This window comes from Centropristis striata, chromosome 6, assembly GCF_030273125.1.
Source record: "Centropristis striata isolate RG_2023a ecotype Rhode Island chromosome 6, C.striata_1.0, whole genome shotgun sequence".
Classification (NCBI taxonomy): Eukaryota; Metazoa; Chordata; class Actinopteri; order Perciformes; family Serranidae; genus Centropristis; species Centropristis striata.
This window is the reverse complement of record NC_081522.1, coordinates 8853411-8878903: the sequence shown is the minus strand read 5'-3', so window position 1 is coordinate 8878903 and position 25493 is coordinate 8853411. Positions and strand designations below refer to the sequence as shown.

Below are 25493 nucleotides of genomic sequence, written 5' to 3'. Positions count from 1 at the left end.
AGTGAATGGCCAAATGAATTACTGTATAAGTGAATGAATGAACGAATGAATGAATACGTAGCTGAATGGTGAATGAAAAGCTGTTTCAAATAATTATGTAACACTCAAATATAAAAATGTTTTTTATTGACATGAAAAGTGAAACATACAGTACTTTCAGTCAGTATTATGGGTTTGCCTTCAAAATTTACCAGCACTACCTGCACAAAGGGGTAAATCAATTCAGAATGTTTAAATGTTAAACCAGCTTTTAACAGTTAAGCTGCAGTAAACCACAGACAAAATACAGAAGACTTCAATTATTAATTTTAAAAAGAGAGAGAAGAAGAAGAGAGAGAAGACCCACTTTAGATTCCTGTTTAGGAACATCAGAATATGTGTTTCCAAACAGTATACGTTGTTGGCAGAGGTAGACAGCAATAATGGATGTCATAATCAGATGTATGCTTCACTGACACGAAAACAATATGACTTAAATTTTACATTAAAATACAGGAAAACCAATTGTTTCAAGACACTGCCTATAATGACTACAGTCTAGTGGGGCAACTTATTAAATTAAAGCTGGGCCTATATTATAACAGTAAATACTCAGTTTCAAATTGTACAGCAATGTGTTGTATATTCTTACAAAACTATCAGCTATCTTTCTGAAGTTTGTTTTTTTGCAAAAGCATAGTATTAGGCTAACAGCCACAAACACACTTACCAACAATGATACAGTTTATGAACATGTATTCAAGGGATTAAATCTTATGAGAAACAGAAATGTATTTGGTAAAAATGTCAAAGTACTGCCAAGTCTACATTCTGTCATGATCAAAATGTGAAATATGTTATCAAATCTGTTTCTTTTACAAATTGTTTATTCTTTCTCATGTTGGGGCACGTTTGTACCAGTGTGCCTCATGGTGCCAGTGTTAGTGCTCTGGCCAAAAATTACAAGAGATTGTGAGATATTTGCTCACATTTATCCAGTAAGAAATTAGCTTTGGCATCTGATTTTAACAAACAATGTTTAGAAATTTACAAACGATATTATACTGTAGGTGTAGCCATAACACTGTGGAAAAAAGGTGAGTGTTAACAAAAGTGTTCAGTATACAAACAAATAATGTGTCCGACACTTACAAGTAAAATGTACGCTTACATTTTAAGGTGAAAGTCGTGAGAAATCTAATTCAAACAAGCGTTAAGCAACTCTGCTTTGGCTTACTTCACTTCAGTCATTACACTCTGTGGCAAACTCTGCTAAAATGAACCTTGACTCATATGGGATTCTGGCGTAGTCTGTTTTGTTTATCTAACACACAAATGTTGAAGAGGATATTCACATTTGCTGTAAGAAAAGCGTAAGTGATTATGGGGAAAAACATCCATACAAGCCTTTTTTTTCCATCCATGATTCATGGTCCATTGGAGCTGTCTCATGCACTCTGTTTCTCAATCTCAGTGCTACTCCCAAACAGGGTCACCAGCTGCTCCTCATAGTTAGCAATGTTTCTCTTCATGATGTCCATGCACGGGCCCAGCAGTCTCTCGAAGGCTTTGACGTCCATCACTGACCAAAAAAACAAGAACACAAGAGTAAGACATAGTTTAAGGAAAGTTATCGAGAGTAATGTAAAGTATTAGGGCCTATTCTGAGAAGTTTACATGCTTGGTGTAAAACATGAATAGTCGTAAAACTACACAAAATATACCCAAGCATTTGACGCTCCCAACAGCATAGGCTGATGCAGCTCTGGGCTTGTTTGTGACAAGTGCCAGCTCCCCAAAATACTGGCCCCGAGAACAAGTGGCGATATCCACCTCCTCATCCTCCTGGTCTTTTTTCGTCTGGCACGATTAAAAAAAATAGACACGATGAAATACCAAGATGCACAAACAAAAGGTTTTTGATTTTTTTTTTTTACATCTTAAAATGAAGGTTATACTGGGCAAACATACCCTGCTTCTTTTCATGGTGATTCTAACTTGACCAGACTCAACAATGTAGAAACAATCTGCTAAATCACCCTGGAATACAAAGCACACACAGAAAAATAAGCAACTCAAAGTTCTCCATTGTAGCAGAAAATGAAATTATGTTACAAAGAGATTCATCACCTGAGCAATAATCTGCTGTGTGTCATTGTACACCTTGGTGGATATTACGTCCACTACCTTCATTCTCTCTGAGAGCTGTGGGTGAAAGGATATTTGGTTGACAACGGGTAATTCTTTTTATGGGAAATACATCCGGTACTTTCTTCACACTTTAAGGACCAAGCTAATCTTAACCTCTAATGACGTAAGCAGTGGTAGCGTTTCAATGAATGCCTCATACAGCCTCCTTTTCTTGGCATTGTTCTTCACTATAATCCTCCTGAATGTCAGACGATCCTGAAACACAGAATTAAAGAAAAAGAAAAAGATTCAGGTTCACCTTTAAAGACAGTGTAATTCTGCTACCCTATTTTGTTAACTGTACCAGAATTGACAATTATAGTTATACTTAAAAATAAATAAATAATAATATCATGTTAATAATACACCTATTATAATATCATGTTAATATTCAGTGTCTCTCAAATAATTTGGGGGGTTTTGTGTTCAGGCTTTTACTTTAAATTTTTGGCATTAGATTAACCCCAAAAGAGACAAAACACACAGAAAAATAGGATGTAACTAACTGATAGCATTAGGTTTTTTTTCTACATACTTTTTAAAATCAATATCACAATATTGTAAGTTCTTCTGGCCACAATAATCATGTGGTGAAAATTAATGAATATTAATACTGTGACAGAAAATTATTTTGGATTCCTCTCTTTTCTTTTCTTGGAAAATGTAACAATGTTTTTGATGACTCACACAACACATAATGGAGAAAATATCCAGGATGCCCAGAAAGTCTGGCATCGCCATCATTTTTTGAATTTTTTGCTCACATTCCCTGCACTCTTTGGCTAGGTACTCGCTTTCATTTTGCCTACAGTTCCAGACCATTCTGGCACCCATTCATTCACAATAACTCATGAAACAACATTTTGCACTAAGGGGCGCTGTAACCCACTTTTTTTAAAGCAAGCAGGGCATAATTGATGCAGCAGCAACTATGTGATCGTGTCATCCTGCTGCTTAGTGATAATCATTTTGAAATATCTTAGTTGTATTTCACCAGGATGATTTATAGTTTAGACTCAATTAATGCCAAGCCACATGTTTAATGCCAACACAGATGGTAGGAAACACAAGCAGTTGACTGCAGCGCCCTCTAGCTGCGAAGATGTCCCTAAACAGCTTTTATCTTGTAGTGAAGTGGTCAGTAGGGTCAAACTTAGCTTACAGTCAATTCAAGTCAATTTTATTTATATAGCCCAAAATCACAAATCATAGATTTGCCTCAAAGGGCTTTACAGACTGTACATGGTACGACATCCTCTGTCCTTAGACCCTCACATCGGCCAGGGAAAAACTCTTTGAAAAAACCTTTTAGCAGGGGAAAAAGAAGAAGAAACCTCAGGGAGAGCGACAGAGGAGGGATCTATCTCCCAGGACGGACAGACGTGCAATAGATGTCATTGTACAGGGCAGATCAACAGAGTAGAATAGAGTAGATAGAGGAGTTTTATTATTCACAAACTATATACAATTTAAATTACAGTACTAAAACTCTGACTATAAACTACTGTTTGCTCAGAGGCCCTTCAGCAGCAGCGTCCATCCTCGACCTCAGCAGCTTGTCTGTTGAACAAGTCCGACTGCTTGTTCACAGATTCGAACATGCACTACAAGTCCCCAGGTCAACAGGGGATACAGCTGCAACCTGCCCGGTGCACACACAGATGACATAACAAAGCTGTTCCCCACCGTTTAAGGACACGACCCTCGCTGAGTCATTCATAAACAAGCTGTATCACAGATTAAGTAGCAACTCAATATTCACAACTGCTGTTCTGGATCTGCTCTGGAGAACTGCTGTTCTCAATTACTTAAAATAGTTGGAACAAAAATGCTGAAATTATTCATTAAAAATACAGGACAAAGTTTTCAACTTTACTTGTGTCTTTTTTCATGATGTTGGTGACATTTTAAAAAAACGGTTTCTTGAGTATTGAACTATCTGAGTTCATTTTAAGATATAAAACTGACAAGTGTAGCCTTGTTTGTCTGAGTATGGGCCAGTTCCATGAAGCGAGTTTACCAAATGTGCCAGGCTTATTTCGGCTCGTCTGAATCATTTTCTCTTGATTTGGTTCCATGAAGCAAATTCAACTTTTGTTACCATGGCAATTTATGCAGAGAAACTAGCTGAATTTGCTTTATGAAAATGAATCAACTGTAAATGAGTCAGACTAACCAGAACGAGCCTGACTTATCTGGTAAACTCGCTTTATGTAACAGGTCCCTGATCTGATAGCTGAGCTTGCTGAATAAGCCACACAAAAACATGAATAGGCCTAAATTATATAAATAAAATAAAATAAAATATCTCCCATTAAGTTAGAATAATAATAATATTTTTACCTCTTTCCATTAAATAATTGTGACAATGTGATTAAAGTGTATATCTTCTCAAAATATTTTCTCAACAATATCTTATAGTGATTAGTTTTGCAATTGTGATATGGTTCACAATACTGAGTGGAATGACATTTTTTTGTGTAAAAAATATTCTAAATTGTATTGAAAAATATATCAAAATTATATTAAAATGGTAGGATAATTTTTGTACAAAGCAAAGTTTTTCCTAAATCTGTAGAATATAATTTAGGGTCAAGAATATCTCTGCAGCACAACAATATTTATTTCAGAATGGTATTTTGACACATATTTTACCTTCAACACATATTGTGCCTCTTGCAATTTAGCTATTGCACTAGTCAATACTTAATTTTCCATACATTTCTGATTAATTGTGCAGCTCGGATATATATTTTAAGATATTCAGTTTGCACATCCATTAGCTTTAATCAATGCATTCATAACCATATGAATTCATATCCAGGAGCATTAGAGCACATTTTGTTTGTGTTATCTCAACATGGTCTCACCTCAGGTGCCAACACTGCCACAGACAACTTGGATATTTACTGTAAATCATAACAACTGACAGCACAGCAGGTCATAAAAACCTGAATACGGAGCCAACTGTGCTCTCGCATGAGGATTTAATGGTTTACTCACTAGGCACCAAAGGGCTCCAGGCGAGGTGGCGATTATTGTGGCTGCCCTGGGGGTGTTGTACATCAGCGCCAGTTCTCCAAAGCTGCCTCGGTTGTCATAGCAGCCTACCAGCTTGTCTGCACCGTCAACCTTCACGAAAATGTTAAACTTCCCACTGAATGGAAACACAAAGGTAAAATCAGAGAAAATTGAAACACAAGACAGACATACAAGTATGTCCTGAACTGTAATCAACAGGAAACACTGATTTTATGGATTCTTTCACTAATATATTCATTTTCATTCATAAAGTTATATATAACAGAGCTGTCATGATATTAGATTTTTGGGTAACGCTTTATAATAAGGTCCTTAATAACCATTAATTAACAAGTAATAAGGCATTGTTCTCGCTTTAGATCCGGTAATTGCAAATAGCATAGTTAACTTATAGTTAACTTATAATAGATGAGCAATAAAGTATATTTTAATATCAATAAGCAAACAAAATAAGATTAATAAAGGCATGGCAAAGACATAATGGGTGGGTCATGGGTGTTTGTAATGCCATTATTAACACTTATATAAGCTTATAAACACACAATAATGTTAATAAGCATCTTGTAAGCACTTACACGGGCCTTATTACTTGTTAATTAATGTTATTACAAGGACCTTAATATAAAGTGTTACCGATTTTTGTAATTATTAGGATTATTGTGGTCAAAGAATACATGATAATAACATTATCTATAGAAAATAAATAAATACATAAATAAATAATAATAATAAGTCAAATTATCTTTGTTTATCTATGCTTGTATCTTTTTATTCAAATTAATTACACTCAATATGAGTATAGGGAAGTGGAGAAAACAATTACATGGGAAAAAAAGAGAGATGCAGGATTATTTGCACAATTTTATCATGTGTGTATTATTAACATAATATCAATATTTATTTTTCTTTTTCTACATCATGGTTATTATATGTATCAGTATAGTGCAACAGCCTGAATATACAACAGTCAATAAGCCAGGTAATGATTGCTCACCTTTCAATAACATAAAAGTTGTCCCCATCATCATCTTGATCAATGATATGCTCGCCTTCAGTGAAGAACTTCTCAAACATGGCATCCAGCACCTGAGACATCTCCTCCTGTGACGGTGTGAAACATCGGTCAAATATATTCATTTAAGCGCGTTGAAACAATCATGCAGAATCCACTCGATGTGCCGCTTCAGCTATTTTAAAATAACCATCTTTGCAAATCATGCATAGTGCACTGAGCTGTGGCAAAAAGAAAGCTGCTGGCCTCAGGACATGTTCTCCTTTGTGTAATTTAAGAGATGGCAGAGTGTAAACCAGAGGAGTGCTTATGGAATAATCCACTCACCGGATCCAAATTCTTGAACAGAAGAATGTCCCAACATGATTCCTGTAGTCTCTGTCTCTGCTCATCGGTTTTTGGGTAGGTGACCTGCAAATTGAATCCCAGATCTTGTGATATGAGTCAATGATGGACTTCACATTAAAGTACAGAAAACTTTATAATGTTTACTGTTTGATTCAGATGAAGAGCTATAATTCATATGGTGGAGACAGGAACTTTGAGGTAAGAAACACAGTTTACCCTTGGCTCTTTATCCTCATCATCTTCATCTGGATTGAAAGCTTCAGCACACACTGAATGACAGAGATCAACAAATTAATGAACTGTACACTCACTACCAAAAAGCAAAAATCCACCATAAAAGGGTCAACCTCCTGCTCAAGTAAAGAACCTTTGGAAATAACAACATTTGAACTAAAACACTAAGGAGTAATGCTTCATATTCAAGTGACCCAACAGCACAACTTTCATCCCAACAAAAGTCATATCTGGGGGATGATTCAGCCGTTTTATGCAATAAATCTTTCAAAAAAACACAACTTTTCTCATCTTAAGTGGGGGGATGATGCGGTTATGCACTCATACCACATTTCCTTCCTGTTTTAACAGCAAAATACTGCTCTGTCAAAACAAACTTGTGCTTGAATGAACCTTGCTTCTTACAGGACACAAATTACAAATGCTTTGTTTCAATTATGTATTGCACATCTGTCCGTCCCTCCTCCTGAGGTTTGTTCCATTTTTTCTCTGTTAAAGGATTTTTGGGGAGTTTCTACTTAATCGAAGCAAAGGTTGAAAAGCACAAGGCTTCTGATGCTGTTCAGCTTGTAATGTACTGAAACACTGTTAATCAAATATCTATACCATGTATCAGTACTTTTTATTTAGTATATAATGACACTTTCTTTGGTTTAATACAAAAACCCTGAAAGGCAAGGTGAAAAAAAAATTCACCTTGCCTTTCAGAACTTCTGTAGTTTAATGTTTAGTTTGAGGATGTTAATAATTTCCAGTCTGTAGTAATAAAAGGTAAGAAATATGTTACTGAATACTTTCACTTTCCATTCAGGCTGTGAGACCTGCAGCTACAACTAGTGGTGGAATGTAACTAAGTACATTTACTCAAGTACTGTACTTAAGTATAATTTGAGACTTGTACCTGAATTTCCATTTTATGTAACTTTATACTTCGACTTCACTACATTCTAAGGCAAATATTGTACTTCTTACTCCACTACATTTAGCTGCCAGATTTAGTTACTTTTCAGGTGAAGATTTCACATAAAAACACAATAAATTGATTAGACTTTTTTTAAATTCAACTTCATAACAGTATATTACCTTGAGAAAATTAAGATATTGCTTACATAAATGCATCATTAACAATAATCCAATGATATATTCAGAGTATACATAACAATCTGAGCGGGGCCATTCTGCACAACAAGAGCTTTTACTTTTGATACTTCAAGTACATTTTGAATCTGAAACTTTTGTATTTTTAAGTAAGTTTTGAATGCAGGACTTTAACTTCTGCTTTTACTTAAGTAGGGGATCTGAATACTTACTTTTTAAAAAATCAGGATAAAATCCTGATTAGAAAAAACGTTGTGGCCTTGTCTAAAACTTCAGTAAAACAGAATGTGATCATTTGCTAATCCTTTGTAACATAAGTTAAATTTAAAACTGTATAAAGACAATATGATTAATGTTCAAACTTTATTTTATTTTTTTAAATATACACTCATGTATACATATTCACTGTGTTACAATATGTTATTTATGTTTGACACATCGTCCTAACTGTCGGAATTGGAGTTGCATATCAGTCCCCATTCATCAAAATTTTTCTTTTGAAGCCACAACGTTATTATTATGATGAGTAGGAGATTATTATTAGTAGTACTTGTCCTCATCTCGCCGCCTACGTCACTCACTGACATTATTAACCAGGCTTGAGACAAAGTGGTTTTACAGACTCTATACATCAACGCTATTATTATTATATTAAGCTGAGAACAGTGAGAAAAGACAGATGGAAAAAACTTCAAAATCACTTGCACTGGAACGTCAATAATGTCAAAGCGGTTTTATGTTTCCAGACATTGTGCAGTTTTCCTCTCGACAGACTCTAAACAACTCACCTGATGCTCTTCTGATGAATCTGTTTATCACCGGGGCTGCAAAAGCATAAAAGAGTTACATGTTTGATGTCCTTATAAAGTATATTTTCACATTATCTGAATCATTGCTAGAAAGTATTATGTTAATGCACTATGTTTCTACATCAGGAGGACATGTGTAGTGGAGTACAACCAGCAGTGAGCTCATTAAGGAGCCATATTCATTTGGGTAAAACCTGAATAAGGACAGCTGCTTTGAAGTGCGTTTGAATCTCATTTGAATGGGAAGAAATTCAAATGCAAAACAGCATAAAGTGCCAAGCCCAAACACAATAGTCTCAGTATGAAATAGACATGAGATAGGAGGTGTCGTCCATTAAAGCCAAGTGTTGTCAGACGAGGCACATTGGAATATGATTAAGTGAGGGCAGCTGAGGTGTGATGGGGCAGTATCAGGACCAAGAAATACTCAAATATTAGCTTAAAGACTGTGTATTTGTACTTATGTAACCATTGCAGCCAGCCTTGCAGACCCCACCACTCATTGGGATGCTGTGTCAGAGCTCTGGGTTGCTATGCTACTTGCTGCACCTTATGGCAATACTGCACCGGCCGTTGTGCTACATATGACCACAGAAATTAATCTAGGGCGAGAAAAGTCAAATTTTGCATTGCATGCATCACAACAGAGGTTTCTATCTGAATCTGCGTTGTCATATTTCTGACACATAATGAGGAAGGCCCATCAGGCCTGCACCTGAAACTGAAAATTCAAATTCAAATGACCTAGAGGTGCATGGTCTGGATAGAAAACACAGTTTTCCTTTTTTCTTTTCTTCCTTCAGCTCCTATGCCTTAAAGCTGCCTTTTTTCACAAAAGCGTGTCTGCACAGATACAGACCAAGACACGTTCATTAACCATCACTGAGCCTCCGTGACCATATATGGCAAATGACAGAGCCGTGGTGGAGGCAAGGTGGCGAGCGCTGGAGCATCACTGCGCTCAATGTGCGTCTCAGATACTTGCTCATTGTTCTAAATACAATAAATTCACTGTCACAATCCTCCTCACATACATACTGTAAATCTATCAGCCTACCTATGAATTCCTCGTCATCGTCGTCGTCCTCCTCTCCGTTTTCCGAATCGATCTGCATGGCTTCGTCAATGAAATTGACCGCTTTTCCAGGTCTTGGGGCCGAATTTTGGTCATTGCCAAATGAGGCCTCTTTGGTCTCACTCTCCTTCAGCTGGGTGAAGTACTGTAGCGCAAACTCGAGTAAATCCCTGGGCTGATTCCTCAACACTTCCACGGTAAAGCTCTGTAACAGCTCCGTCAGTCCTTCAGGAATTTCTATACTCATTCCTGTTATCAGTCTATGGATGTGGACAAAACCCGGTTTGCTGCGAATTTGATGGAATAAAAAAAAGCACACTGTTGAGATGGGAGAATAAAAATCTCAAAATCAGCAGACGGGGTGTAGTCAGGCCACCCAGTCAGCAAGCCATGCACAGCGAATCCTCTCTTTTTCTTGAATGAAAATGGCTCTGGATTTTTCGTCCAAGCATCTTCTTCTTCTGCTGCTTCTGGCTACAGGAAACCCACGCATGTGACCCACGAATCCATGGCAACCACCTATCCAGGGATTGCGTATGAGCAGTAGCGGCGCAGAAACTGCAGTCAGACGCAAAATACAAATGATGGTTAAGAGAAACCCTCGGGTGTATCAGCCAGAGATCGATTCTCACTGACAGACATGAGATAACCGTGTTATGTCTGTTGTCTAGTACGTGTTGGATTTCTGGAATCTGTGTTTATTTTTAATTTTTAAAATAATCCATAACCTACTGAAAAAAATGGGCATGTAAAATAAGAAATATATAAAAAATAATTAAAAAGATACAGAAAAATCTAAAAATATAATAGAATAATTATTATTTAAAAATACTTTATAAAAGGTGTTCTATCTACTTTATATAACCCCTCATTTAAAATGAGATATAGCCTAACAGATACAAGTTAAAGCCACTAAAACGGTAAAAAAAAAAAAAAAATTGTAAAAAAAAAATCTAGTCCTCCACCATCAAATCAAATCATTAATCATATTTCTAAACTAATTAATAGCCGCAATACAAAGGCTCATTATAGAGGGACTGTCTCTTTAATATCCCCGGCAGTTTAGGACCTATTTCTTGTTCCAGAGGGAGAAAAATTAATAAATCTGATGCATATTTTAGGGACCTTTCAGAATTGTCACTCCCAGGCGATCACTGTGTGCTGCCAGAAACACCCCAATTACACCAAGGCAATTTCCTTGTATATGGAAACCTGCTTGGTGATAAACCGGATTTTGAAGTAACATATGACAGTCGATGCAATCTATGTCATGTCCTTTACATGTAGAGGCTTTGACAAGTGAAGCGGTCATTTGGGTTTTAAAAAATAATTATGTGTTTCTGAAATGCATAAAACAGCACTTTTAAGAAAGTAGACTTCTTTTACACTTTCTCAAAATTCCAATTGAGACTCCTTAAACCTGTAAAACTGGCAACTGTGCTCTTAACTTTAACTTCTTGGTTTATTCAACTTAAAACACATTACAGCTAATCAGGGAGAAAGACAACAAAAGCAATCATATGTTAACAATGGTGAACATGGAGATGACAAACTCCTGCAGCGAGTGCAAACATTTAGCGTCAGGAGAAATACTGGAGTAAGAAAATAAAAATGTGTTTTAAGTAATGGTGTAAGGTAGTCCCAGTGCACACGTGTTACTAGTTAACACACAGTCAGTATGACATGTAGTCAGATGACTTACATAGGCCATTGTATTCAGAATGTACAGAGGCCAAAGTGAAAGCTATCAGAACCAGTGTGGCTGACTTAAATCTGTATAAAGCAAATGGCAGCATTCTTACATTAATAGTCCTCCTTTAAACACAGGTGTATTACTAAGGTGGCAATCTGAATCTGCCTGCACTATATTTATGCCTCTGCTTCTAAGTGAATTTCAAAAGCATCAATAAGCGGAAAAGATCATACTGTAGGGCAGCTATTCTCAACCTTGGGGTCCCGACCCAAATTGGGGTCGTGAGATGATTTCTGGGGGTCGCCAAATCATTTTGGAAGTCAGCTCTGTCTCCACTGTGTTAAAGTGTTCATGTGTTAATGTGTTTTTGTCTTTATGTGTTTTTTTTGTCATTTTGGTCATTTTGTGTCTTTTTTGGTCATTTTGTGTCTTTTCTGATCATTTTGTGTCTTGTTTTTGGTCATTTTGTGTCTTTTTTGATCATTTTGTGGTCAATTTGTGTCTTTTTTGATCATTTTGTGGTCAATTTGTGTCTTTTTTGGTCATTTTGTTTCCTTTTTTTGGTCATTTTGTGTCTTTTTTTGTTCATTTTGTTTCTTTTTTTGGGTCATTTTGTGCTTCATTATTTGTCCAAAATTTGTTGTATCAACTGAGTTTGTATGATCTGAACTGTGCATGTGAGATTCTGTTCAGTGAGCGGGGGTCGCGGACAACATGCATGTTAGATTGGGGGTGGCAACTCAAAAAGGTTGAGAACTACTGCTGTAGGGGAAAGGGATAGAGATTATTTTGGGGCAACAGAAAGCCCGGTCACCAAAGCATTTAGTCCTGATTTAGTGACATACTGAAGTCCTTGGTCAGAGTCTCTGAGGCCGTGCAACTGCTACTGTATGAAAAAATCTCAAAAGCCAAATGTACAACAATCCTCCTCTGTATGTGGCACGTTGTTGGTATTATTATGCTTTGTTGGAATGAGAGATGAAGGAATAAATCTACAGGTTTGCAACAGGGGTTCATTTGACGAAGAAAAGAAATACCAAAAGAGCACAGCTATTAGCTCTCTGCCATGGTTGTCAGCCCTCTTTGACTCCGCTATGATACCCTTCCCCCTGCTGTGGCCCACATCTGTCACTCTTTATTAAGTAAGCACAACATTTATTCTCACTCAGGCAAACATATGGGGGAACGTCCGTGGAGTAACCAGTAGTGCTACGCTGCTGCTGCTGCTGCTTAGCTGCTAGTTCCCAAACGCACCATTCAAGACCTTTTATGTGTGCAGTACAACCTAAATGATCATGCCTACTGTAAGAAAACATCAGTTGTTAGTAAAGAGCAAACACTGTGCATCAGTGCTGCTCTCTGAAGCGTAGATCCTGAAGATTGTTAGCGCCTAATGCTTCTCAACAGACCAACAGAGCTCGCAGCTGTGGAATTATCACACTTTAAAATGCAAAGAACGTCTGAATCGCCTTAGGGTTGCAATACAATTTTGGATTGTAATTCACAAAATGCAATAAGGAAGGAAAGAATACAGTATATCCAAGCAGGAATTTTGCCTCTATAGACCTTTGGAATAACGCTCAGTAATCATACAGTACAACAGCAGGCTGTGGATCTACTGTAATTGAAGAGTCAACATTTTGATGACATGTTGAACACAAATATTTATTCAGAGTCAAATACTAAGTTTATTATAAGGTAGCTGATATTAATGCACTAATACCACAAATCCTAACTTCATGGAGGTTATAATGTTCATTTTTATTTTATTCACATTTAGCTCACCTGTTAATGAAGTAAATAAAACCATCTTTAGTACAACAAAAAATACACCAAAGCAAAGAAAACGTTAAATAAACACCTCTTTAAAACACTTACAATAAAGACTGAATCATGAATGTACAGTCTGTGCTGCCATCTGCAGCTAAAGACAAGCAGTGTGAGGTCAAGCATTGCAAATTAAACTACTACAGTAGCATTTAACATACATTTTAATCTATGTTAAGGGCTTTTACATATTACCACCAATACTGTATAAGTAGTATAAGCAGGTGCAACTCTTTGCCGATTTCATGTAAAAACATGTGCACAGTATCAGTCATTTCCAACAGGCTCACTTTTCTGTTTCAGCTTCAGACCAGGTTTTGGAATCCATTCATCTCAAAATGTGGGCCACACCTCAGCCCATATTTTACACATCCAAAGGAAATGTGCTGACTGGGTTTCTTACCCACACATCTACCACATAATGCTGAGTGTTTTCTTTCTCTCTCAACAGTTAAAATCTGCACTCCTGATACATGTGATGACATAAACAATCTTCACCGGACCTCTCTAGCCTCTTTAATGGTGTAAAGTGCATTATGTTTAGCTTGTTTATGACACAACTGTATTAAGACACCAGACTGAATTGCTTATAATAATTTTGTGTGTGTGTGTGTGTGTGTGTGTGATATTTTATTCCTACTTAAACTAATTCACATTTCTTATAGCCAAATAGGAAAAATAATAAATTGCAGATAAAACCTGCACATTCACCATATATACTTTATCATCATTATATGCTTGCATATATATGAATATGCAAAAACATATGTGATGACCTTAAAAGGTACTGAAGTTAACTTAAAGGTCCCATATTACAAAAAGTAAGATCTCTTTCTATTTGATTATAAAACAGATCTAGTTGCTATAAAAAATACAGTGAAAGTATCAAAACACTAAATCCATAAATAAATGCTCATATAATCCATATTTAGGAATCTTTAAATGAGCTGTCAGGACTTCTGTAAGGTGATGATGTCACAACTGTACGAGTTGTATAAATATATATATAGGTAAAGAGTGCCAAACCACAGCAGTTACAGTTATTCCAGGACTGCAATGACAGTGCAGAGACAGGTTATGGTTATGGTGTTTCTTTTGTTTAGCCTTTACTTGATATAAATGGGTTAGACAAAATATTAAATGCCTGTAAGTATTACTTTTCAAACCTCCAGTAAGGTAGGATTTATTGCGTTTATTCTTGGCTGTATTAGTAAACTGGCATTGAGTGCAGTTGCATCTTGTCCTGCCTTAACACTTTTCTTCCTTCTGATAAACACACAATAGTGCCTTTCATAGTTTCAAAATGTGGGTTACCGGGCCACCTACTGGCTCAGTTTTGTAATACAATGTTAAAATACATTAATGATATTTTCCATCGTTATCATTTTTAGCCTATACTTGGTATTAACTTATATATGTAATTCAAATGTAATGTGAAAATTTGCAGGAAAAAAAATATTTTTGGGTTGTAGAACAAAGAAGTCACTGACTCAATGCTTCAGTACAAAGATTTTCATTAGGTTATAATTTATTATAATACTATAGTCAGCCCACAGTCTTCTCAGATGCACTTGTCAAAAAAGTAGTTTGGATGTTTTTCCTTTTTAGTCTATTGCTAGCATAAACGATAAAATTAACTGGAATTACAAGCATAATTAAAGGTGTAACCCAAGATGCCTGCAGGTAATTAAATATATATATATATATATATATATATATATATATATATATATATATATATATAAGTAAATATAGTATATAAGTAAAATTGTATTTTCAGTCAAGTTTTGTTTCGTATTGTGCTTTGTAGAAAACTCACTGGTTCACTGACGGCTTTCAAGTTTCTACTACAGACAGATGTTAAGATAAGGCCATAGGATCTTATCACACACAGACTGCACTGATAACAAATGTTAAGCATGCAGTTTCAACTGAAGTCATTACAATTACTCAGTGAAAAAACATTAAAAAATGCCTGGACCTCATGAGATGAAACAATTTGTTTTCCTGCCTGATTTTGATGTTGCATTGATTGAAAAATGATTGCAAAGATACAATCACTTTCTGTGGATGCATTAATGGACTCTGCATTGCTGCGTCTCCTTGATTTAAACCTGGATTTGTATTTACACACTTTTTGGACCTGCAACAACTACCGTAATCAAACTTAAAGCAACCAGCAATTCTGTCAGTAGTTGAGAGACTCTTACCTGGAGGAACTTCCTCTCCATTGATTTTGTTCACCCTCTGTAAATGAAAGACTATCATTGAACTGCAACATGCTCAGTGAAACTGTTCAGTGAAGACATAGTACTTTACAATTCCTCTGCAGTAAATCAAGCCTTACCAGTAGGATGTCTTCCTTTAGGGATGCTGTAAAGACACCAAAAAGGGCAGCCGTGTCCAGCTTATCACAAGTTTATTTTCTCAAAGATGTTATACATCAGGGGTGGGCAACCTTCACTAACTAAAGCCACTGGCCAAAAAAAAGAGAAAATCGCGGAATGGAGCCGCAAACCTTATATTGAGCAAAAATTGAGAAAATTAAACAGCCTAATAAGTCTAAATCAGCCTACAAACATTAATAGTCAAATTGTGCATTTATTAATACGATTTTGAAAACTAGTCTATATAGGGGAACTCAAAACTAAACTCAAAGTTGGCAAAACTTAAAAGTTAAGGCGCCGGGCCGGAGACTTTCGTAAGCCATGAAGCACATTTTAGTTGACTTAAATGTCAAAACTTTTTAAATATTAAAGATTAATATACTTTTTTTTTTTTTTTTACAATTAAAGAATACAAATAGTTTTTGGTCTACACCATTGCTTAATTAAATTTTTTATGTAAAAATATATATGTTTTTTTTTGTCTCAGCCACAGCAGGTGGCCTAAAGAGCCACATGAGGCTCTGGAGCCACAGGTTGACCACCCCTGTTATACATTCTACTTTGAATCTGCAATGCAGGTAACAGAAAACATAATGGAATAATCAATGCCCCCGAAACTTCTATTTCCCCCCCAGCTTCTCTGCAGCATACCAGCAGATTTATTCACTTACAGCTTTTGTTTTTTTCCTTTGCTTGGCTAGTTTAGCACCAGGTGCAGAGACAGCAGTGATCCAGTAGGAAGGCCAGGACACAGTAGCAGCAGCAGCAGGGGATCATGGGTAAAACATGAGTACACACTTCAAAATGCAACCAGATGCAGTAGGACCCTGGTATTTGACACAAGACTTTTTTTTTTTCCTGTAATAATCAATAGGATCATGTGGGTATTGAATGCATCTCATTTCTGATGTTTCAGTGAAACAATAAGTACCAACTTGATAGTGTGATGATTCAAGGAAGCTCAAACAGCTTTTTTTCTGTTTAAGTTTTTGTTTCATCAGTTTTCCTTGTCCATTCAATTTTGCAGTATTTTTGCATTCTGAGCGTTAGATTTGGCCTCTTAAAGAGATTTTTGGTTGATGCACGTTACATTTACACACCAAGCGCTGATGGATTGATGGCTCTGTACCTGCCAAAGAATCGGACAGTCATTTTAGAAATGCAAATTCAAGCTGGCTAGAAACCTTTTCTATAAAGTGTCCATCCCTTGTTATAGTCATTTACAAACCACCAAAATCTGTACCCTTAAACCACAAAAAACAAACGGCTTACCCCCCCCCCCTTTACTTACAATGACATCTAATTTTCTTCCGTTAAGTCAAAGCAACTTCCTTTTAGTTATTTGTGTATTTGACCATCACCAGACAGACACCATGTCCTTTTTCCAGGAAACATTTATTCGATCAAGAGACAGGATCGCTTCTTTCCATGAACAGGTCAGTTAAATATTAACAAATTTACAGTCATGAGGAATGTAATAAAAAAAAAGAAAACGAAAAAACAAACAATGCTCGCCTTAAAAAACCCCAACCCAGGGACCCCACCCAGGACAACGTCGACCACGGAGGCGCTGGAATAAGACTTAAATCCGTTTCCAGCGTCGTTGTTTCATGCTCTTCGATTCAGTGCTTCACAGTTCATCTTTGTCTGATTTTGTCTGTAAAAGAACAAAATGAAAGTTATGAAAAAACAACCAAAGAAAAAGTAGGCATCTAATTTGTTTTAACTTTATGTCTTAAAATACTGCAGCATGTTAGGTGTTCTCACCGTTTCTTCATCATCTTCATCATCCATAATTTCCTCTTTATCTTCAGAGTCGTCCTCTGCTGCCTCTTCTGCCTCTTCTGGTTCCTCCTCTGGCTCTTCTTCAACCTGTAGAACAATCACATCATTTAAGCATAAAAATCCCTCCATTTTAACCGAGCCGATTTAAAATGACCCAACTGAGCAACCTGCAGGAAGCAGAGATGCCTAAAATGTTTGTAAAAGACAGAAAATACAGCAAAAAACTGAAGTGGAACCATTTCTGATGCAAAAAACAAACAAACGCATACTGAAACACTGCACACTGAAACTGAAAACTTTGATATGCAAATGTTCCCAAAGTAATACAGTATGTGGCAGCCGGCATTGACTTGCCTGTTCGTCCAGAGGTACATTCATGCTGAGTCGGAGCATGCGCTCTATCCTGTCTCCATAAGCCTTTGTGTCTGCCAGTTGGTAGCCTGAGCGCAGCGTAGCCGTCTCAAACAGGACCACCGCCAGATCTGACGCAGTCTGGTCCTCACCGTCGGTCTGAAAGACACAAAGGAAAAGAAACTGATCAGTAGTCTGCTCCAATTGTTCCGTTTCATGTTGAAATATGCTGCGTAGAAGACAATACATGTCCGTTCCCATTCCATAAAAGCAACAAGTTATTTTCCATGCGTCACATAATGTCATCATTAAAACAGTATAAATGTCGGGAAATGACAGTAGTCAGACTTACATTGATTCTATTCAGCATCTGCTTGATGAGAGGATGTTTGGGGTTGATTTCTAATGTTTTCTTCTGGCTGGCATAATAGCTAAAAGGAGAGAGAAGAGGAGAAATACCAGACAAGCTCAGTAAACATTCAGGCAGACCACAACATGTTCCACATTTGCATTTTACAACTGTGATAATGAGGATCAACAGAGAAGAAGAGCACAGGAACATTACTCACTTTGTGGAAATGTCTTTTCCCGTCTGGTAAGCCTGTGCCTTCATGATCCTCTCCATGTTTCCTGACCAGCCGTACTGACTGGCGATCAGAGCGCAGGGTGAGTCGGTTAGCCTTTGAGAGAGGACGGCCTTCTCGATCTGTGAGAAAGACAGTATGGTATTACATAAAGTGACTGCAGAGCTTTCTGTAAGCGCTGGCTGCAAGGCAAACAGCAGACGCATAATAAAGTAGCCTGCTGGACTTGAATGAATAAAGTTTGATTCTAATAAAATAACTTTTATTAAGGTTGCACGTGTAGCCTCTGATTCAAAACACTGCGTGCATGATGATAGAAATGTAATAGTCTGTCCCCCAAAAGCCCTTTATAAATGTGTGAGTGTGCTCAGCTGAGAGGTTGTGTCCTAAGAAGAGAGCCGAGAGTAGTCCTCAGTGTTTGACAAATATTAGCATAATAATTGACGACAAAACACATTAAGAATTGTATTGATTACACCAACAATGGACATCCTCATTAGACGAGTACTTCAGAAAACGCTGATGGCAGCAACTTCACCATTGAGCAATAAACATTAAAAAGTCCACTAAAAGTGCTTCACGTTCCATATACGCCACAAAGACATTTTTGGGATTTAATGACTTCACAAATTTATATCTCTTTACATCATGATTTTTTTTTTTTTTTTTTTTTTTTTTTTTTACAGCAGCCCAATCTTCAACTGCACGTCTTATCTGAATCAGATGTGTTTTTCACATGCCTGCACCTGCAACCCCATAGCTGGCTACTCCATATCCTTATGAGAAGCCCTGTGACTGATCAGACTGAACAGAAATACCTTGGCAGCTAAAGCCAAATTTTATTGTTTGTTTCTAGCATTTATTTCTCCTTTGTAAGGAATATTATAAAATAGTTCTCTACCTTGTCCTTCAGGGCCTTGTCCTTCAGCCAAGTGGTGAGAGGTTCAAACTCCTTCTCCTGGGCCTCCCTCTTCTCCTTGGTCTTGTCGCTCTCATCGAATTTGACGCCCTCCTTTGCGACGTTCTGAAAGCGCTTTCCGTCAAACTCGGGCAGTGCCTGGATGCAGTACTCATCCACAGGCTCTGTCAGGTAGATCACCTCGTAGCCCTTCTTCAGCAGCCTCTCCACGAAGGGAGAAGACTCAGCCTGCAGAGGGAAAACAGGACACATGATCAATGTATCTGAAATGCTTGGGTTATTTAGAGTGCGTTATTCCAGAATACGGTTTGTTTGGTCAGGTTAAATCAACACTGGTAATGTAAACTGTCAAACAATCCAAATATGTCGACTCACCTCCTTCCTGCTGGTGCCAGCCATGAAGTAGATCTTGTCCTGCTTCTCCTTCATGCGCTCCACATACTGCTCCAGGCTGGCCACTTCTGTGTCGCTGTTGGAGGTCTGGAAGCGGAGCAGCTTGGCCAGACGGGTCCTGTTGGAGTGATCCTCAATGACACCCAGCTTGATGTTGGTTCCAAACTCCTTCCAGAACTTCTCGTTGTAGTGCTCCTCTGCAATCTTCTTGATCATGTCCAAAGTCTTACGCACCAGCTTCTTGCGAATAACCTGAATAGGGAGTAGAACATTACATCTTCTGTCACTTTTCCTTTACTTCTAGTTTTCTACTTATTCATAACCTTTTTACTTTAAAGCTTTTATTTTCCTACTGTTTTCCATTACCCTCTCCCCTTCCTGCACAGCACTTACCGGCTTCGGTTTTGAAATGAAATGAGAAATAAAGCTCCTTTCCTGCTCGCTTATCAATAATCATTTTGCATTTAATGAAAACAAAAAAGGAAATTAAAAAGCTTTAACCTTCTGTTCCACAAATCCACCAGTGGGTTTGAAAAGCACATTTTCTTCAAAAGGTCCTTGAACAGATCATGTTGAAGGTAAACTAACCAAACAGAAGTTTTAAATTTTTTTTTTTTTCATAACGTTTGCAACAACTGTGACTAATGACCCTCATAACAAATATTCAGTGGAAAGCGAACAATAAAAAATAAATAATACAACATGCAAAAAAAAAAAAAAGTGCAGTAAAAAGTGATCTTTACAGAAACATTTTTTTTTTTTTACCAAGATGGTGTTGTGGTAATGCTAGAAGTGAAACTCACCTTGAGCAGTTTGTGCTGCTGCAGAGTCTCTCTTGACACATTCAGGGGAAGGTCATCAGAGTCAACCTAACAAAATACATTTCCATTAATAATAGTGCATATTCTAGCTAGGATAAACCAAACAGTTAGCACTCAAATAACCAAAAACTCACCACTCCCTTGACAAAGTTCAGGTACTTGGGCATCATGTCATTGAAGTCATCTGTGATGAAAACTCTCCTCACAAACAGCTGTGACAGAAAGACAGTGAATTAGAAAGTGAGTCAAGGCAATTCATGCTTATAGAGTGATAATCAGAACACAATCTCTAAAATTCCTAGAAAATACCTTGATGTAGTCGTTCTTCTTGGAGCCGTACTCGTCAAACAGTCCGCGGGGTGCTGAAGTGGGCACGAACAGGATGGACTTGAAGGTAACCTCACCCTCAGCCGTGAAGTGGATGTGGGCCAGAGGGTTGTCGCTGTCCTGTAATAAAAAGATACATGTTGAGCCTAAAAGGAAGGCAAACAATCTATATGGCTATTTGACAACGCTGTTCAGGTGGCCACCTTAGAGAAGGTCTTGTAGAAAGCGTTGTACTCATCCTCCTCAACCTCCTTCGCTGGTCTCTGCCAGATGGGCTTGATATCATTCATCAGCTCCCAGTCCCACACAGTCTTCTCAACCTACAACACACATGATTAGACATTTTTTTTTTTTTTTTAAATATGGCCCAAAAGGTTAATCTGCATTTATTATCTACACAAGTTACTAAAAGGAACCACAGAAACATTTGGCTTAAAGTCCTCAGTTATGACAATCACTTGTTAAAACGAAATACTGGAAATTCCTTTTGCTATGATGATTTTCTTCAATTAAACATGTTTTTCCAAAAAGTGTGACCATGAGAAGCCCTTGAACATGCAGTCATAAATGTGCAAAAAAAATTAGGCTGATCGGTCAAATAGTATGCAAATTTAGCTTGGACACATAGAGAGGCTAGTGTTTAATCAAATATAATTTACTGCCTCTGCAAATATTCATATAATAATTTCTTAGGCGGTATCACACTTCAAAGCCCAAATGTTGCAAGAAATGTGATAATTAAGTTAATATTAACATTTTTAACTTGCAAATAAAATTTAACACAACACTAATTTTGTCCCCATCATCCACCCCTATATAAACAGCTTACCTTCTTTGTCTTTGGTTTGTCTTTGTCCTCCTCCTCTTCCTCTACCTCAGCCTCATCTTCAGCAGCCTCTTTCTCGGGTTCCTCTGCTGCCTCAGCATCTTCCTCAATGGGCTCCTCAACTGTCTCAGTCTGGCATTTGGACAGGAAGAAATTATGCAACGGCCATTTGTTCATTTCCATATTTTCATCAGTTTCGTAATATAATTGCGCTGGGATCAAGTATGAGTCAAAGTGTGGGAGGAAGTGTCTGAAGTTATCACCTTGCTGGCCCAAACGTAGATGGGGAAGTTGATGAACTGAGAGTATTTCTTTACGAGGTTCTTGATGGTCTCCAGCTCCAGATAGTCTGAGGCCTCCTCTTTCAGGACCAGTCTGACGTTAGAAAAAGATGGGAAGGATTTAAATTAAAAGTAAATACTACAAAGACATTTTGAATGTAATGTTGCAAAAAAAAAAACCCCAATGCATTCAAGATCTAATTGAGTAAGTGTTACAGTATTCTGGGCACAGAATTAGAGGTGTGAAGAGCAACACGACCAGCAATAGTTATTTAGAACGCTAAAGAGTAATTAAAATCACTACAGGTGTTTTGAGTATGAACCAAATGTAAACTTACGAGATGGTGGTTCCTCTGCCCAGTGTGTCCCCACGTGGGTCCTCAATGACGGAGAACTGGTTGGAGTCGGACTCCCAGATGTGCTGGGTGTCATTGTTGTGTTTGGATGTCACGATGACTTTGTCGGCAATGAGGAAAGCAGAGTAGAAACCCACACCGAACTGTCCAATCAGCTCTGAGGTTGACTGCTCCTCAGCCTGCATCTCTGTCATCTTGTTAAGGAACTCGCTGGTGCCAGACTTGGCGATGGTACCCAGGTTCTTCACAAGCTCCTCTTTGGTCATTCCAATACCGGTGTCAGTGATGTGGAGCATGTTCTTTTCCTTGTCAGACTGGAGATGGGAAAAATACAGTTAAGTTATCAACTGAGCAAGAAGCATCAACATTACCAAGAAGGACTGCAACATACTCCATTCTTTTGCATACTTTTATTTTGATGGTCAGCTCCTCATTGGCAGCCATTGCAGCATCATTGGTCAGTGACAACAAGCGGATCTTATCCAGAGCGTCTGAGGCGTTGGAAATCAGCTCCCTGAGGAAGATCTGAAACAGAAAAAAAAAAAAAATCATGAGCTCAGCCTTTTCTGTAGACGTCTCTAAAACATAATAATGGTGACAGTAATCCTGCCTAGTCTGAGTCCAACCAGCCGACACACAGACTCGCCCCCTCCCAACAAATCTCAAACAATGTTGACACACCTGCAGGAGTGTAATGTATTATATGTGTATAACATGCATCTTAGCTTATATCCTACACTTCAGTATTATTTATATGACTTTGTTTATTCTGCCTTAATGTGATCGAGGTGTTTTAATGTTGTTTATTACAATTATGTAGTGATGCTATTTTGTATTATATTAGTTTTACTGGGGACTTTAGTGTCTGGAGCACTGGACCAGACAAATTCACCTGTCAGGGATTATAGTTAATTTTATACATTGTTTAAAATTCAGATCAGTTTTAATTTGTTTTATACACACAGCATATAACAGCTTAGCCATAAATGCTACCACTGTTAAATAATAATAGTTATCTGTGTTCTTAAGGTGGTAGTTTGCAGTACTAAACTCCATCATAGTAAGAGGCATTTTCAATAGTATGCCCACCCCTTTTACAAACATGAAGGTGAAATAATATCAGATTGAAACAAAATTCAATATACCAGAAACTACAACCTCGATAATAAGCAATATGTTAAATTAACACCTCTGTGATCCAAGGGAATTCACAGAAATCCTCTTCCAAAACTGGTGATCATACATCAAGATGTAATTTATTCCTGCTCACCTCCTTGTTCTTGTAGAGGGAGTTGATAATCAGCTTCATCATACGGTTGACTTCAGCCTGAAAGACATGTTTTTCAGACTTTTCTCTGAGTTCCTTAATCTGAGCTGCATTCAATCCATCCAGCTGGATAGCCTCCTCCTCTCTGGGGATAGACAGATGCACACGCACAGGTAAGATCAGGGAAACGCACAACAACAAATCATAGCTGCAAACAACAAACAGGAAAATCTGTTCTCTTCCCTCGAGGGATCAGTACTGTAGTTAAAGCAACGACAAGATTCCCTAGTCTTAATGAGGGACGTGCAATAAACATTGCAAAGCTTTACCACCACTACTACTATTCAAGGTTTGTGTGCACAAGTGAGTCATGTTGACCTTGTGCTGTTAACTCTAGGTTTAGTCGACCTTTCCTGATAGGGACACAGTTCACACAACAGGCATATTCTGAAAAGATATTCAAAGTGACACCTACCTCTGCACCACCTCATCGTCGGTTCTGGAGCCATCTCTGCTTTTACCAAAGTCCTCCTCTACTGTCCCATCGATGTCAACTTCATCATCTGCCTTTACAGCAGCTGTAATGGGTCACAAGGGAGTTAGATTTAATTTAATAAAACGCATTTTCTGCAGGTGTTTCTGGAGACATACTTATTTAGTATTGTTTCATTGAGCACGAAGCTCTGCAAAGACATGGATTGAAATCACCAAATAAGTAAGGTGTGATTTTAAGTAGCGTTGGGATGTTTAAGCCTGAATATGGATTTTTCTCCATCTATGCAACAGCACCGGTTTTTAACGGGTATGTTAGCTAGCATCAATCAGCTTTTGGTGGTTCTGATAGAAACTTCTGGAAAGGCAATTAGAAATAACGGATACTAGCTTCAAGAAATGTGTTGAAAGCAAGTTAAACACGCTGCATTTCTCTAATAAATGGACAAAATGAATCTTTATAACTACAAATGTATGAAGGCTCGTAGCAACGAATGAAGCCCAAACGCAAGTTAACGCTAGCTTACTGGCTAACGCTAGCTAAAATGTTGGGTAATAAAAAGTAAGACGAAATAGTAAAATCGTTCCGCCACTCACCAAAGGCAAAGAGTGCGACAAGAAGACCTATCACCCAGACTCGTTTCATTTTGAGGCACTGCTTGAACGCCGATGTGTATCTTCAGCTCCTGAAACAAAAGCCGGGAGATAAGTGCACGCAGCACTGCCTTAACAAGAGACTGACAAGCTGCCTCTCCCACCAAAAGAGCCCACTCTCTTAAACCCGTGACGACCGACCAATGGCCGCGCACCACGCACAACCTCTGACCAATCACAGCGCAGCATTCGGTACATGCTGTCCAATCAGATTCTTCAACATAAGTCAAGACCCGAAAATCGTGGCTAGACACTATTGGCCAAGAATGAATAATCAGCACATCACTTCCTAAATTTACCTCTCAATATGGGAAGAAAAAAATCTCTGTCAACACGTTAGTTAAATGTTGATTTTCTTATGCAATGTCACAGCCAAGTGACATTGAAGATCTTATTTATGGCTCTATTGAGTGGATAATTTACGTGTCTGTTTCTGTCTATATGTATTTATATGTATCACGTGTGTCTACTTTTATGTATATGGTATATTGTGTATTTGTTGTGTCAAAGAACAATCACGATTATCTGGCTGTGTTTTGTTGCTTCCTGTGATTTGCTTGCATGGATATATGTACTGCATAGTGTAAATTTTTTGTGTATTACTGCAGGTTATGTTTGCTGCTTCTTGCTGTCTCGTTGTCTTCTGACTGTAAATTTTAAGCATCACCTCACTGGTTTTAAAACACCTCACCAAAGGACCACAGTTGGAAGTTGACAAAAATGTTGTTGTCCTTATAATTAAA

General features: G+C 37.7%; 1 protein-coding gene across 1 annotated transcript; it reads right to left on the bottom strand.

Annotated features, from left to right (window-relative positions):
• Positions 1-109: 109 nt before the first annotated feature.
• Positions 110-24847, bottom strand: hsp90b1 (heat shock protein 90, beta (grp94), member 1). Its single transcript, XM_059334725.1, has 28 exons — positions 24694-24847; positions 24080-24182; positions 23608-23749; positions 22746-22862; positions 22320-22651; positions 21964-22075; positions 21704-21832; positions 21078-21194; positions 20857-20994; positions 20682-20759; positions 20530-20595; positions 19709-19978; positions 19316-19561; positions 18400-18536; positions 18183-18261; positions 17830-17989; positions 17465-17526; positions 9770-10076; positions 8692-8727; positions 6788-6840; positions 6551-6634; positions 6206-6312; positions 5173-5326; positions 2284-2385; positions 2110-2184; positions 1951-2019; positions 1704-1839; positions 110-1561 (listed from the first exon to the last, which is right to left on the bottom strand). The coding sequence occupies exons 1-28, from the start codon at positions 24740-24742 to the stop codon at positions 1428-1430; spliced, it is 3594 nt and encodes a 1197-aa protein (XP_059190708.1). The 5' UTR covers positions 24743-24847; the 3' UTR covers positions 110-1427.
• Between the last annotated feature and the right edge of the window lie 646 nt (positions 24848-25493).